The sequence below is a fragment of the Camellia sinensis genome, chromosome 14, assembly GCF_055761805.1.
Source record: "Camellia sinensis isolate YWXY chromosome 14, ASM5576180v1, whole genome shotgun sequence".
Lineage (NCBI taxonomy): Eukaryota > Viridiplantae > Streptophyta > Magnoliopsida > Ericales > Theaceae > Camellia > Camellia sinensis.
This window is the reverse complement of record NC_138974.1, coordinates 85173607-85185631: the sequence shown is the minus strand read 5'-3', so window position 1 is coordinate 85185631 and position 12025 is coordinate 85173607. Positions and strand designations below refer to the sequence as shown.

The 12025-nt window shown below is 30.6% G+C and overlaps 1 protein-coding gene and 1 long non-coding RNA gene across 2 annotated transcripts; both read left to right on the top strand.

The window, feature by feature from the left end:
* The first annotated feature begins 3555 nt into the window (after positions 1 to 3555).
* LOC145807627 (beta-galactosidase-like) lies at positions 3556 to 6290 on the top strand. The gene is made up of 6 exons (XM_082906148.1): positions 3556 to 3839; positions 4003 to 4108; positions 4192 to 4279; positions 5141 to 5259; positions 5381 to 5542; positions 6152 to 6290. Exons 1-6 carry the CDS (start codon positions 3763 to 3765, stop codon positions 6170 to 6172), a joined length of 573 nt encoding a protein of 190 aa, XP_082762274.1. The 5' UTR covers positions 3556 to 3762; the 3' UTR covers positions 6173 to 6290.
* Positions 6291 to 6646: 356 nt separating this feature from the next.
* On the top strand, positions 6647 to 11573 carry LOC145807778 (uncharacterized). The gene is made up of 4 exons (XR_014351149.1): positions 6647 to 6826; positions 8435 to 8483; positions 11070 to 11176; positions 11302 to 11573. It is a non-coding gene; the product is annotated as an uncharacterized LOC145807778 (long non-coding RNA).
* The last annotated feature ends 452 nt before the right edge of the window (positions 11574 to 12025 follow it).

The following is a 12025-nucleotide window of genomic DNA, read 5'->3' as shown; positions in this document are numbered from 1 at the left end:
TTATTGTATTCTCTCTTTTTATACTTTCTAAGAGAGTAAAATTGACGTAAATCGTAAACGTAAATAATTTTGTTAAACCACGTAAATTTCTTGGTGTGCGATTGAGTGTTTTCTTATTTCTGTTGTTGGTGTGTTGGGTTATTCCACAACACAGATGTGAAATTGATTTGAAAATGCTGCAGCCTTAAAGCAACCATTGTTGGGAACATCAAATTACAGTGGTAGGCACATCCTTGTTTAGCAACTTTGTCCAGTAAGGCTAAAAGGGTGGTTGGCAAATTACAGTGGTAGGCACGTCCTTGTGGTAGGCACCCCCTTGTTTAGCAACTTTAACTAAGGGTGTTTGGTAACCCGGTAAAGGTTTGGGAGTTAAGATTTCAGATTTTAAGTTTGAAACTTTTTGTATCAATCTTTTGGGCATAACACAATTGGTTAGGAGGTTAGTCTCAAATTGTTATTACCATAACACTTGGTGTGAACTCAATACTCTCTGCTACGCGAGTCCTAACTTAAGCGAAATTTGTTTTTGAAAGGTCGGGTAAGTTCCTCAAATTATAGTCTCTTTCTTGAAATGAACAACAGGACACCTTAGCGATCTTTACAATGGATGTTGTCCTGAACTTGCGGAAAAGTGAGAGGATTTTCCTGTAAAGAAAAAAAAAAAAAAAAAACTTTGTCCAGTAAGTGTATAGCGCATATGAGTGTTTAGCTTATAAATAGAATTTGGAAACCCCAAAAATGATGTGAAAGAAAGATAATACGAGTAGGGTCATGAACTTGAAGGATTTGCATTGAAAGACAGGTCACCTAAGTCATGTTACATCCTTTCCATGTGCCCTACTGTCACTCTCCATGAGGAAGTACCTCGCAAGTGAATGACATCCTTATGGATTGCAAATGAATACAGGTTCACATGTAGGTTCTAAATTTTTTTACAATTGTGCTATGATGATTAAAATTTTTTACAAAATAAAATATAAATGTAGATTTAAGTTTTATAAAAATTATTTATGCACTTAAAATTAATTGTGCACCTAACTGTGAGTTTCCATTTAAGAAACTTACAGAAATTAGACATGTGAAATTGTACATGATCACCATGTGATTATTTTTGTCAACTTTTTAAATGGTGGGGACAAATCGCAACTTAACTAAAGATAAAGGATTAATTATCATAATTAAAAATATCAATAATCAAATCAGTTCAAACTTAGACCATAGCCTAAGTGGTCCTGAGGAAACACTTAATGGCCCTGTTTGGGAGGGCTTATTTCCAGCTTATTTCGGCTTTTAGCTTAATTTAAGCTATTTTGATGTGTTTGGTTCAGCTTAATAATACAGTTTATAGATTTTTGTAAGTCAAAAATCAACTTATTCTTTGAGTGGGGAAGGAGAAGCTTAATTTATAAGTAAAAAATTAGCTTATGTTCACAGTTATAAGTTATACGTTGTTAAGTTATAAGCTATAATCACTTTCCCACAGCTCTACTAAACAGGGCCAATGAGGTAAAGTCTGAGATTTGAGACAATGTATTAGCATTAGCATTAGCATTAGCATTAGGAGACAATGTATTAGCATTAGCATTAGCATGTTGTAATAATTTAACTCTATTAATCTATTAACACAAATTGCAACTTAACTAAAGATAAATATCACAATTAAAAATATCAATAATCAAATTAGTTCAAACTTAGACCATAGCCTAAGTGGTCATAAGGAAACACTCAGGTTCGTTTGGGAAGAATTTTTTTGGCTTGACTTTTGATTTTTTTGATTATTTTAGCTCCGTTTCGAAAGAATTTTTTAATTTTTTTATAAGAGAAAAAGTAAAATAATTATAGTTTGAATGTGACATTTTATCTTATTAATTTATTATCTATTTTATCTTTTTGTACTTTTTAAAAGCCACCCTACGTGCCAAACTACAGGTGAAGTCTTAGATTCGAGACAATGCATTAACATTAGCATTAGCATGCTGTAATAATTTGACATTATTAATCTACTAACATTAATAAGTAAAATATATTTTTTTACACCTTCTATCATTGTAAAAATAAAAATAAACATTCTTTGTCGATTAGAGCAATCTTCCGTTGGATTTTTTTTTTTTTTTTTGATCGACAAATATTAGTTGTTAGTTGTTAGATTAGCACCTATGGGAGAAAATCTCCCCACCCTTGGCAAAGCACCTAAGTGCTTGCACTCCCTTAATTCAACCCTCATAAGAGGAATTGAACCCATGACTTCCTTGAAATTAAGCCCTAAAGAAGGCATGGTGGCCAACTAAGTTAGGCCTAATTGGTTCAATCTTCCGTTGGATAAGCACTCTGTTGTTGTCTGAAGCTACATTTTAATTTTTAATTAATTAATTTTATCAAGCAGATTATGATGAGTGCCACTATAGTGTGCTATGTGCCGAGACATATCATTTTTATTTTTGATTTTTTGGGGTGTATGCTAATGAACATGCTTGCTACACCTTAAGCAAAAGCTCTTATTTAGTGCCTTAAGCAAAAGCAACACATGCTATTAACCTTTATACAAGAGAAAGACTAGGAATTTGATTAATATTTTGAATTAATGCTTTTGCTTACACTTGCAAATATATATATATATATATACACATCTATATAATAAGGCAAGAAGGATTTTGAATTTATGTCAAAAATGTGTGTGAGATACATTTGATCCAATGGTCTAGATCAATTGTAATATCTATCCAATGGCTGAGGTTATATCTATATAACAAAACAACTCTTTTTTTTCTGTTTGTCAAAATATAAACCATTGGATTGAACTCAATCCAAAGGCTCACAATGTCTCACTTTATTTGATCCAAGATCATTTTCAACCCACAGCCCGTCTCTCAGACACACACTCTCATCTCTTTGTTTCTGATTTCAAATTTTGAAATCTGACCCACCTTCTCTCTCTCTCTCTCTCTCTCTCTCTCCCCATCAACCCTTGCAGGCAACCGAACCCAAAACCCCTATTAGTCTCTTCATCTTCTCTCTTCCTCCCTCCTCTCTTCCTAATCGTCATCGTCTCTCTTTCGACTGAATGGAGCAACTATATATATGACTCAGAGATGGGAGATTCAGAGATGGGACCAAATATATGTATATATATGCATTTGTATGTATTATGTATGATTATGTGATTTTATATATGATTATGGATGATTATGGATGTATATGTATATATATGTAGATTTTATATATAGATTTTATATATGATTATGGATGTATATGATTCCAATATGGGGTGTTTGTTAGATCGAAGTGAGAGTTGTTTTGAATGTTACGACATTATATGACTAAGAGATGGGAGATTCAGAGATTCACATTAAATGTGAGATATTAGTTTTGAATGTTAAATATTCTTGGGAATGATCATGATTATGATTCTGCCATTAATTTTTGCTTAACTATTTTGAGTGGAGCTGGGGCAGTTCATTTCTTGAGTGAATCTTTTGAATAATCAGTGGCCCAAATTTTAATGTCTCATCAGATGATAATCAACATAATCAACTTTTTTTTTTCCTTTTTTTTTTGGGAGGGGGTAATGGGTTTGGATTTTTATCTATCTGTGGTTTAGAAAAATAATGAAAAGATGAGAATGTGTTTTTTTTCTTGATAGTCATATTTTGGATTGTACCTACCCAAAAATATTTTGCATTGAATTTTCATTTTCTTGAATTGTACAATGGCAAATTATCGATTCTCTCTCTCACTTGATCATCTTACAGATAGACACTTGCAATGGTTTTTACTGCGAAGCCTTCAGACCGAAAAAAGAGCCATAACCCAAAAATGTGGACTGAAGCTTGGACTGGCTGGTAAGTCACACATATGTCACCCATATAACTTAAAAACTTTTTTTTCCCCCTATTTCTTTGTTGTTTTAATTATAAATTGTTTCATCATTCAAACAACGGAACTCAGTTACATTTTTTCTGAATTTCTTAATTCAGTCTTTGGATTCCTCTGTTTTATCCTCAGGTATACAAAGTTTGGTGGTCCAATTCCTCAGAGACCTGTTGAAGACTTGGCATTTTCAGTGGCAAGGTTTATACAGAATAATGGTTCCTTTATTAATTATTATATGGTGAGTTAATTCTTAATTGTATGTTTATCTTATATCAAGTAAAGTATATTTTTTATATTTCTTATTTTTTTTTCTTTCATTAGTACCATGGAGGAACAAATTTTGGACGGACGACTGCTGGTCTCTTCATTGCCACTAGCTATGATTATGATGCCCCAATTGACGAATATGGTATGCATACAGATGAAAATAACTTGATTATATTATGCTGAGGTTTTTGTTTGTATTACAATCTTTACTTAAGCAATTAAGATTTAAGATTGTTGCCAATGCATACAAGTAGCCTATTTGTGCAAACACACATTGCATGGAAGGAATGGGACCGTACAATGTAGCACATGAGATCATTAGCACAATTATTCTACCTGGGAGCAGAATAAAGATTTTTGTTTTGTGGACTATAAATGATCTTTTTCATAATTGACAATCAAAAGAAGTAAACAATTTGAAGTGATAATAAAAAAACAATACACAATTCAATATCACATAAACACCAATCACATAGAAGTATTATTCAATCGTTCAATCCCCAGATATAATTTTTAAACTAAACAGGCAAGAGAGTGAAAGAGATTGAACATCGATGGGATGAAAAGAATGGTTCACCTTTGCAAGAGCATCTCATATTTGGGGAACAAGAGAGGAAATAGAGAGAAAAACAAAGAAGTAAAAGAGAAATGAGGGAAGGATAAAAAAAGAAAAAATAATCTCAAGAAAAAGTTCTTACTTAGCAAAATAACATACAAGCAATTGTAAGGACTTCATTGAAGCAAAGTGGACAATATAAGATTCATGGGCAAAAATAAAATCTGAAAGGGTAAAATTGGAAACTTTTTTCACAAATATATGTCAAAATAGAATTTTTTAAAAGTTCAGTTGGGGCATTTGAGAAATTTGCACACTTGCCAGTTGCCATTTGCTAGCTCTGCCCATGATATTCTGCCTGTATGTATGTTATATGGTATAGGGCTTTTCTGATGCAAATAATGATATTTTCAGCATTTTTATGATGGGTAATTTATCATATGCAAGGATTACAAAGGGAACCAAAATGGGGACATTTGAGAGATTTGCATCAAGCCATCAAGCTATGTGAACCGGCTTTAGTTTCTACATATCCTACAGTGACTTGGCCAGGCAATAATCTCCAGGTTTGATTAACTCTTCTGAGGCTACAAGAAAGCTATGCATATCTACTACAATTTTCTTCATGTGCATCTTTTTGACAATCATCGATATTAGCTCCTTTTCTCACTATTTTTCATTTTCCAGGTTCATGTATTTAACTCAAAGTCTGGTTGTGTTGCATTCCTTGCAAACTACGACACAAAATCTTCAGCAACAGTGACCTTCCAAAATATGCGATATGACCTCCCTCCTTGGTCCGTCAGCATTCTCCCCGATTGTAAGAATGCGGTTTTCAACACCGCAAGGGTAAGGAAATAGGGTTTTCCCTTTAAAAAACATTCTTTGAAAAAAAAAAAATCAAGAAGAAGAAGAAGGAAAGAAAAATAATAGTGTCCTCTAATTGTTTCAATTTTTTTTTGTCTTTTTCACATTTATTTGAAGTTTATTCAGTTTTTTTGGTGCTATTTGATGTCTTCTCAAGTCATATATTTAACATCATAATTTGGATATGCATACATTATTTTCATGCGAGATTTAAGATAAGAATGATGTGGCAATGACATTCTTGCAATTATGAACCAAAGTGACAAGCATTTTGATTTCCAATGAATTGATATAAATGAGACACATCATTCATTCTGTAGGAATTTTTTTTTTTTTTTTGTATACGTAGCATCACCCTTTTAATTTCATTTATAGAAAGCTTTCATTATGTCATAATTTTGTAAATATAAAAAGTATTAGAAAATAGGAGTAAAACTGCATGCATCTTGCCCTCCCCAGAACTCACTTGTGTTCAGTGTGTCAAGTTTGATTTAATTTTGACAAAATTAAGGTTTAGCTTTTGTTCAATGAACATCTCTTTCAAAAAGTTCCCAAAAATGGGTTTTAACATCCAATCAAATTTTTTTACAGATAAGCTCCCAAAGTTCATAGATAAAGATGGTACCTGTAATTAGTGGAGCATTCTGGGAGTCATACATCGAAGAAACTGTCTCTACCAATGATCCAGACACGGTTGCAATGAATGGACTATGGGAGCAAATAAACGTGACTAGAGATGCCTCAGACTATTTGTGGTACCTCACAGAGTGAGTGTTGTTAAGAGAGTTTTCATTACAAATTTAATAATAACTCATCACACACAAATTGACTTTAACACACCACACACATTGGTAATTTTCATCATAAAAATTGATAACTGTCTTATGATGTGCATCTTTTTTTTTTGACAAATAAACAAACTTTATTAATATGATGTGCATCCTTTTAAGAGTGGACATTATTAATTTCCCCTAATTTATTAGAAATCAATACATGATAAATCAATATTTAGCCAAGAGAATGCATTAAAAATATATATATTCAAAGAACAAGATTGAAACCTTAAACAAATAAATTATGGGTTTGTTGGGTTTGTTTGATGCTCTGTTCTGCAAAGTAAAGGTAATACTTTCATCTCTTTCTTAATAGATTATTGTGTGTATATATATTGATTACAGATTTTTTTTGTTTTTTTTCTTTGAAGCCATAGAGACCATCAATTGATCATTAGTGGAATAGAGAAAGAACGATTCCCAAAATCAAACTGTGAGTATTGTTTTTCTTTAATTTTCTAGATGCATGTAGGATTTTGGGTATACTTTTTTATGGGTTTTGTTGATTTTTCTTATTCATATATATTATCTATGTATATATATATACACACATATATATGAAGAGTTGGTTGGGTTCCACGAAACCCATTTACTTTGATTTAGTAGGAATTAGTGGGACTATTGTTTTGAGTTATTTTATTGAATGGTTGTTGTGCCATTACTATTATTTGGTTGTTACAAAAATGTTTGATAACTATTCTATCTTCCTTGCTTATTAAGTGTTTGATAAAATGTTTCAATGAAATTTACACACACACAAATTGACTTTAACACACCACACACCACACACATTGGTAATTTTCATCATAAAAATTCATAACTATCTTATGATGTGCATCTTTTTTTTCTTTTTTTTCTTTTGACAAATAAACAAACTTTATTAATATGATTTGCATCCTTTTACGAGTGGACATTATTAATTTCCCCTAATATATGAGAAATCAATATTTAGCCAAGAGAATGCATTAAAAAAAATAAAAAATTCAAAGAACAAGATTGAAACCTTAAACAAATAAATTATGGGTTAGAATTAAAAAAATAAATTATACAAAAACAGATCAAACCTGAACTTGAGCTTTTTGTACAATAAAAAAAATTGTCAAAAGTACCATTTTCATTGATAGAGATAAAGTCATTTTCATTCATTTTTTATTTTTGCAATCTCATTGATCAGAAGTACCATTTGTATATACTTTTATGGCATTCGAAGAGTATTCAATAATTTTTCAAGTATGATTTAATTATTATTTAATGTTACAAGTCAATTGGACGAATTAATTGTTTTGTACAAATTTCTTTTCCTTTTCCTTATTGTGATTTGAAATTTCTTTTCCAATTGTCAGTGCTGAATTTATCTGTGAATAGAATTAGTAATAAACTTATCTTTTCCCTACAAATTTGGATAATCTGTTTTTTGTCATCCCATCATCCCCACCATCACCAACAAAGCTCTCACTCTCTGTCAAATCAAATGGGGGTTAAAGGAAGAAATTGGTTTCATGTTAATACCCATTTTTATTTCATGGTAGTCAAATGGGTTGAGGATTGTTAACATTAAATGGGTTAATGTGAACATTAAGGTTAACCTGACTGTTAACTTATTTTTTATTTTTGGTATTTATTGAATACTTTTGTATTTACTTAAGCTTTATCTAGAACATTATTTAGTGGTGATTTGCAGAATGATGATGAATTGTGGTGCACAACAGATGTGAGCAGCGGTTTTGTTTTGGGATAATGTTCTTATACTTTTTTTTTTTATTATTATTATTTTGAGAAGTGCTCTCCCAGATTTTGGATTTGGTGCTCCTTCATTTCTAAAAGATATATTTTGTTTATAGTGATTCTTTTGAATGATAATGTATATTTTTTGTTATTTTTTGGTATATATCTAAGAATGTTTTAGTTGCAGTAAGAGTGCTTCAAAGTTGAAAATCACTTCTAGATTAATTGCTTTATTTACATTTATGGTAATTTGTATATGAAGCATTGTGTTTGTGGTCCTATATATCTGAATCATTTCTTTAAATTTGCTTATTAGGTTCACATTAGAGAGCTTGAGGAAGAACCTTTCGCATCTGAACATTGTGGTAAGTATCTGATTTGCATTCTTACTAAAGCATTTTAACGTTTCCTTTTGTTGGTCATCCCTTAGAAAACAATTCAAATATCTTTTTGTGCCTATCCATAAATTCTTCAAAAGGTAAGGTATAACTTCCAATTTTTGGTTGCAATAACAACATTCTAATGATTTGAGCACATGCAAGTTTGTTCAAATATAAGTGATGATCCTCGCCACCATACATAAAACTTTAAACCCAAATGAAAGTCTAATTTTTCAAGGCAATTAAAATCCATTGAGGTTTCTGTTTTATAATTTGTTGTGGCATTGCTTTGTTTTCACTTAAAATCCATTGGTTTTTGTCTGGTTTCCTTTGCTTATATAGAGTTATGAGCCATTATATTGGTTTTCATTTTTCTGGATAATTAATTATTTTCTTTTATCCACCAATGTCGATAGCTATTATGGGCAGTTTGGAAGTTGATTTCAATAATTTTCCATGATTCTTTGATTTTGAAGCCCAACATATGCTCTACATAGTTGATTTGTGGTGATTCTCTCTCTCTCTCTCTTAAGATTTATATTTAATGGGTTCAATAACTTTTTCATGGTGAGCACCAAACTTAGATTTTTAGATATATTTTTCATGCGAATAGGTTGTTATTTCGTGCTTTTATTGGCATATTAGTACGGGATTTTAGGGTTTTTAGTATGTTGTTATTGCATTATTGTACAAAGAGGTTTTCATTTGAACCTTTCTCACCTTTATTTTTCCCCCCCAATAGTTAATGTACATTTGTAATCTCATCATACACCACCAGTTGAGCCCACGTGTGTTTGGATTTTGTTTTAGGCTGAAGATTCATAATGGAATGATTCCCACTCACTCCCACCCCCTATCTTAGTTATATCTAAATATAATTTTGGTTTTTTTAATTGGTACAAATCTATTCAATTTTCATGGAATTCGAAACTTTACCAATGGAAGCAATTTCAAGTTGAGACATGAGTTATAGATATAAAAGGTAAATTCATGACTTAATTTGTTTTATACTTATAGAAGTTGAGTTGGAATTTTTATTTACTAAGATTTCAAATTCATGATTAATGATTAATTTCAAGTTTTTATTCAAATTCAAATTCATGACTTAATTTCAAGTTTTTATTTACTTATAGAAGTTGTGTTAATGATTAATATTTGAAATTTTTTTTCCAATTAATTGGTTTTGAATTTCATAACTTAATTATTTAGATTTGTAATATCATCCAGTTCAATTTTTGATTAATCTCATTAACAAAAGTATTCTTATTTACATAGAATCCTCTAATTGGTTATTTAGAATTTCATCATTATTAGTTGGTTTAACAGAGAAGCATTCTATTTGTTAGCCTGTTTTCAATTTGATTTCCAAATTCTATTTTTTTTTTTCATAGTGTAATGATTTAACTATGTTCATTGTGGAATCTAATCTCTATTTGTTCTTGGTATTATTGATTGGTAGGTTATTGATATTGACATAAAACAGTGCATCTTTAGCTTAAATTTTATATTATTAGTTTGGCATCTGTATATGTGTGTGGTTTTGATTGATTGCTTGAAATAGATGGTTTGATTCTTGATCAAAAGAAACTAACAAAATGCGTAGAAAAACATAGTGCAATAGCTCATATCTTTGTCAGATTGATTCAATTTAGTTAAATTAATAGTATTGGGTAATAGTAAAATGAATATATACTGTCTTTTGGGTTAAATAGGACATTTTCATGATTTCATTGTAAATTTTATCATTTTTACTTGAATAATCAAATGAAATTAGGAAGTTTGAACTAAAAAGTTTTGTGGATGGGGCTGTTTTGTTGAGTATTGGTCATTTGGGACATTTAATTTTGTTTTTGCATGTAACCTTTGTTATTACGTGATTTTGAATAGAGTTTCAATAGAGTTGTTAATAGTTGTTGATTCACTTCCTCCCTCTCTCAACTAAATCTCAATTTGCTTTTTAATTTTTAATTTTTATACTGGTTAGGTTTTGAATTCAATTTGTGTGGAATTCAAAATATAATTTTTTTTATTTTTTTAAGTTGAATTGAAGGTGTGAGATGTTATGGTCATGACTGAAATTTGGTTTTGGAGTACTTGCCACTATTGACTGAATTTCATCATAATTTTTCTAGCATTTTCTACTACTTATTTGGTTTCATTTGTGGGTTTTGATTAGATCACGTTTTTGATACAAGCGTAATTATGCTAATTACATTTTTTGGAATTTTGAATAAACACAGAATCATATTTGAACTATTATTTTTTCCCAAATGGATTTGGCATAACTGGTAGTTTTGCCCTCTTTCCTAAATTGTGGAATTTAAGTTTTTATCATTAAGTTGATTGTTAAATTGTAATTTGTGAACTTTATCATTTCTTCTTCTAAAATTTTCTTTGTTAACATCTAGGCGATGACACAGGATGTTCAGTTCGAATATCAGTTCAGTTTTTAATTTGTAGTTCCTAATGTGCCATTATGGAGTAACAAGAAGATTTCAGAAAAATTATGGAGTAACAACCATTTTGGTGCTATTTGAATGGCTAAGTTCTCTCTCTCTCTCATGTACTCAGCCACCGAAATCGAAGTTGGGTTGATGTTTATCAGTTTGATACAGAGGAATCAACAATGTTGACATGCCCAATAGCCACTGCACCCACTTCGTCTTTCCTTTTTGCCGGTATGTAAGCACTACTTCCTCAAATGGCTCTTCTTAAAATACTACTCTCCACTCTTTAAAATTTTCTTTGATTTTTTTTTTTCCTTTCCCCCTTCTATTGTTCATTTTCATCACTTGAATTACAGGTTATTAGGTGATGAAATATACAAGTGGGTGACATGGATTGCACAACTGGGAGACAATACGTATCTAACATAAAAAGTCTTTTCTTTTTACTGTCATTCCTTCTTTAAATACTATAAATGCATACACATATGTATGCGTATAATGTAATGGATAGAATGAGTTTATTTAACGTGAATAGATCAAATGGTTCCATTTGAAAGATATTTGTTTGTGAGATTGTAATTCCCTTTGAAAGATCAATTGGATTTGCAAATGGATCTTTTGATCTTTTTCAAGCATCAAGCATTTATGGTGGTGTGCTATTGGCAATAAGAAATAATCAAATCTAAAATGCATATAGAGATGTTGAATCAAGTTTAAAGTGGGACTACACTTGAGGCTATACATATAGAATGTATGATTATTTATGTTTTGGTTTCAAATTAATTTATGAACTATATGTATTAAGTAAATCTCTCCTGATTTCATATTGTAATTACAAAGTAAAAGGACAAGGGAATTAAAAATGACTGTAATTGTCTATATGTGTATACTGAAAGTTTCATATACACTGTGACATGGAGTTTAACCTTGAATATGAAGAATTATTAATGAATTGAATAGATCATAACTATTCAATAGTTTGTCTTAACTTTTATTTTTTATTGGTCAAAATGTATTAACTTGAATGTGAATTTTTTTTTTTTTTTTTTAAAAAAAACTTAGAGTGCCGTAGGCACGGGT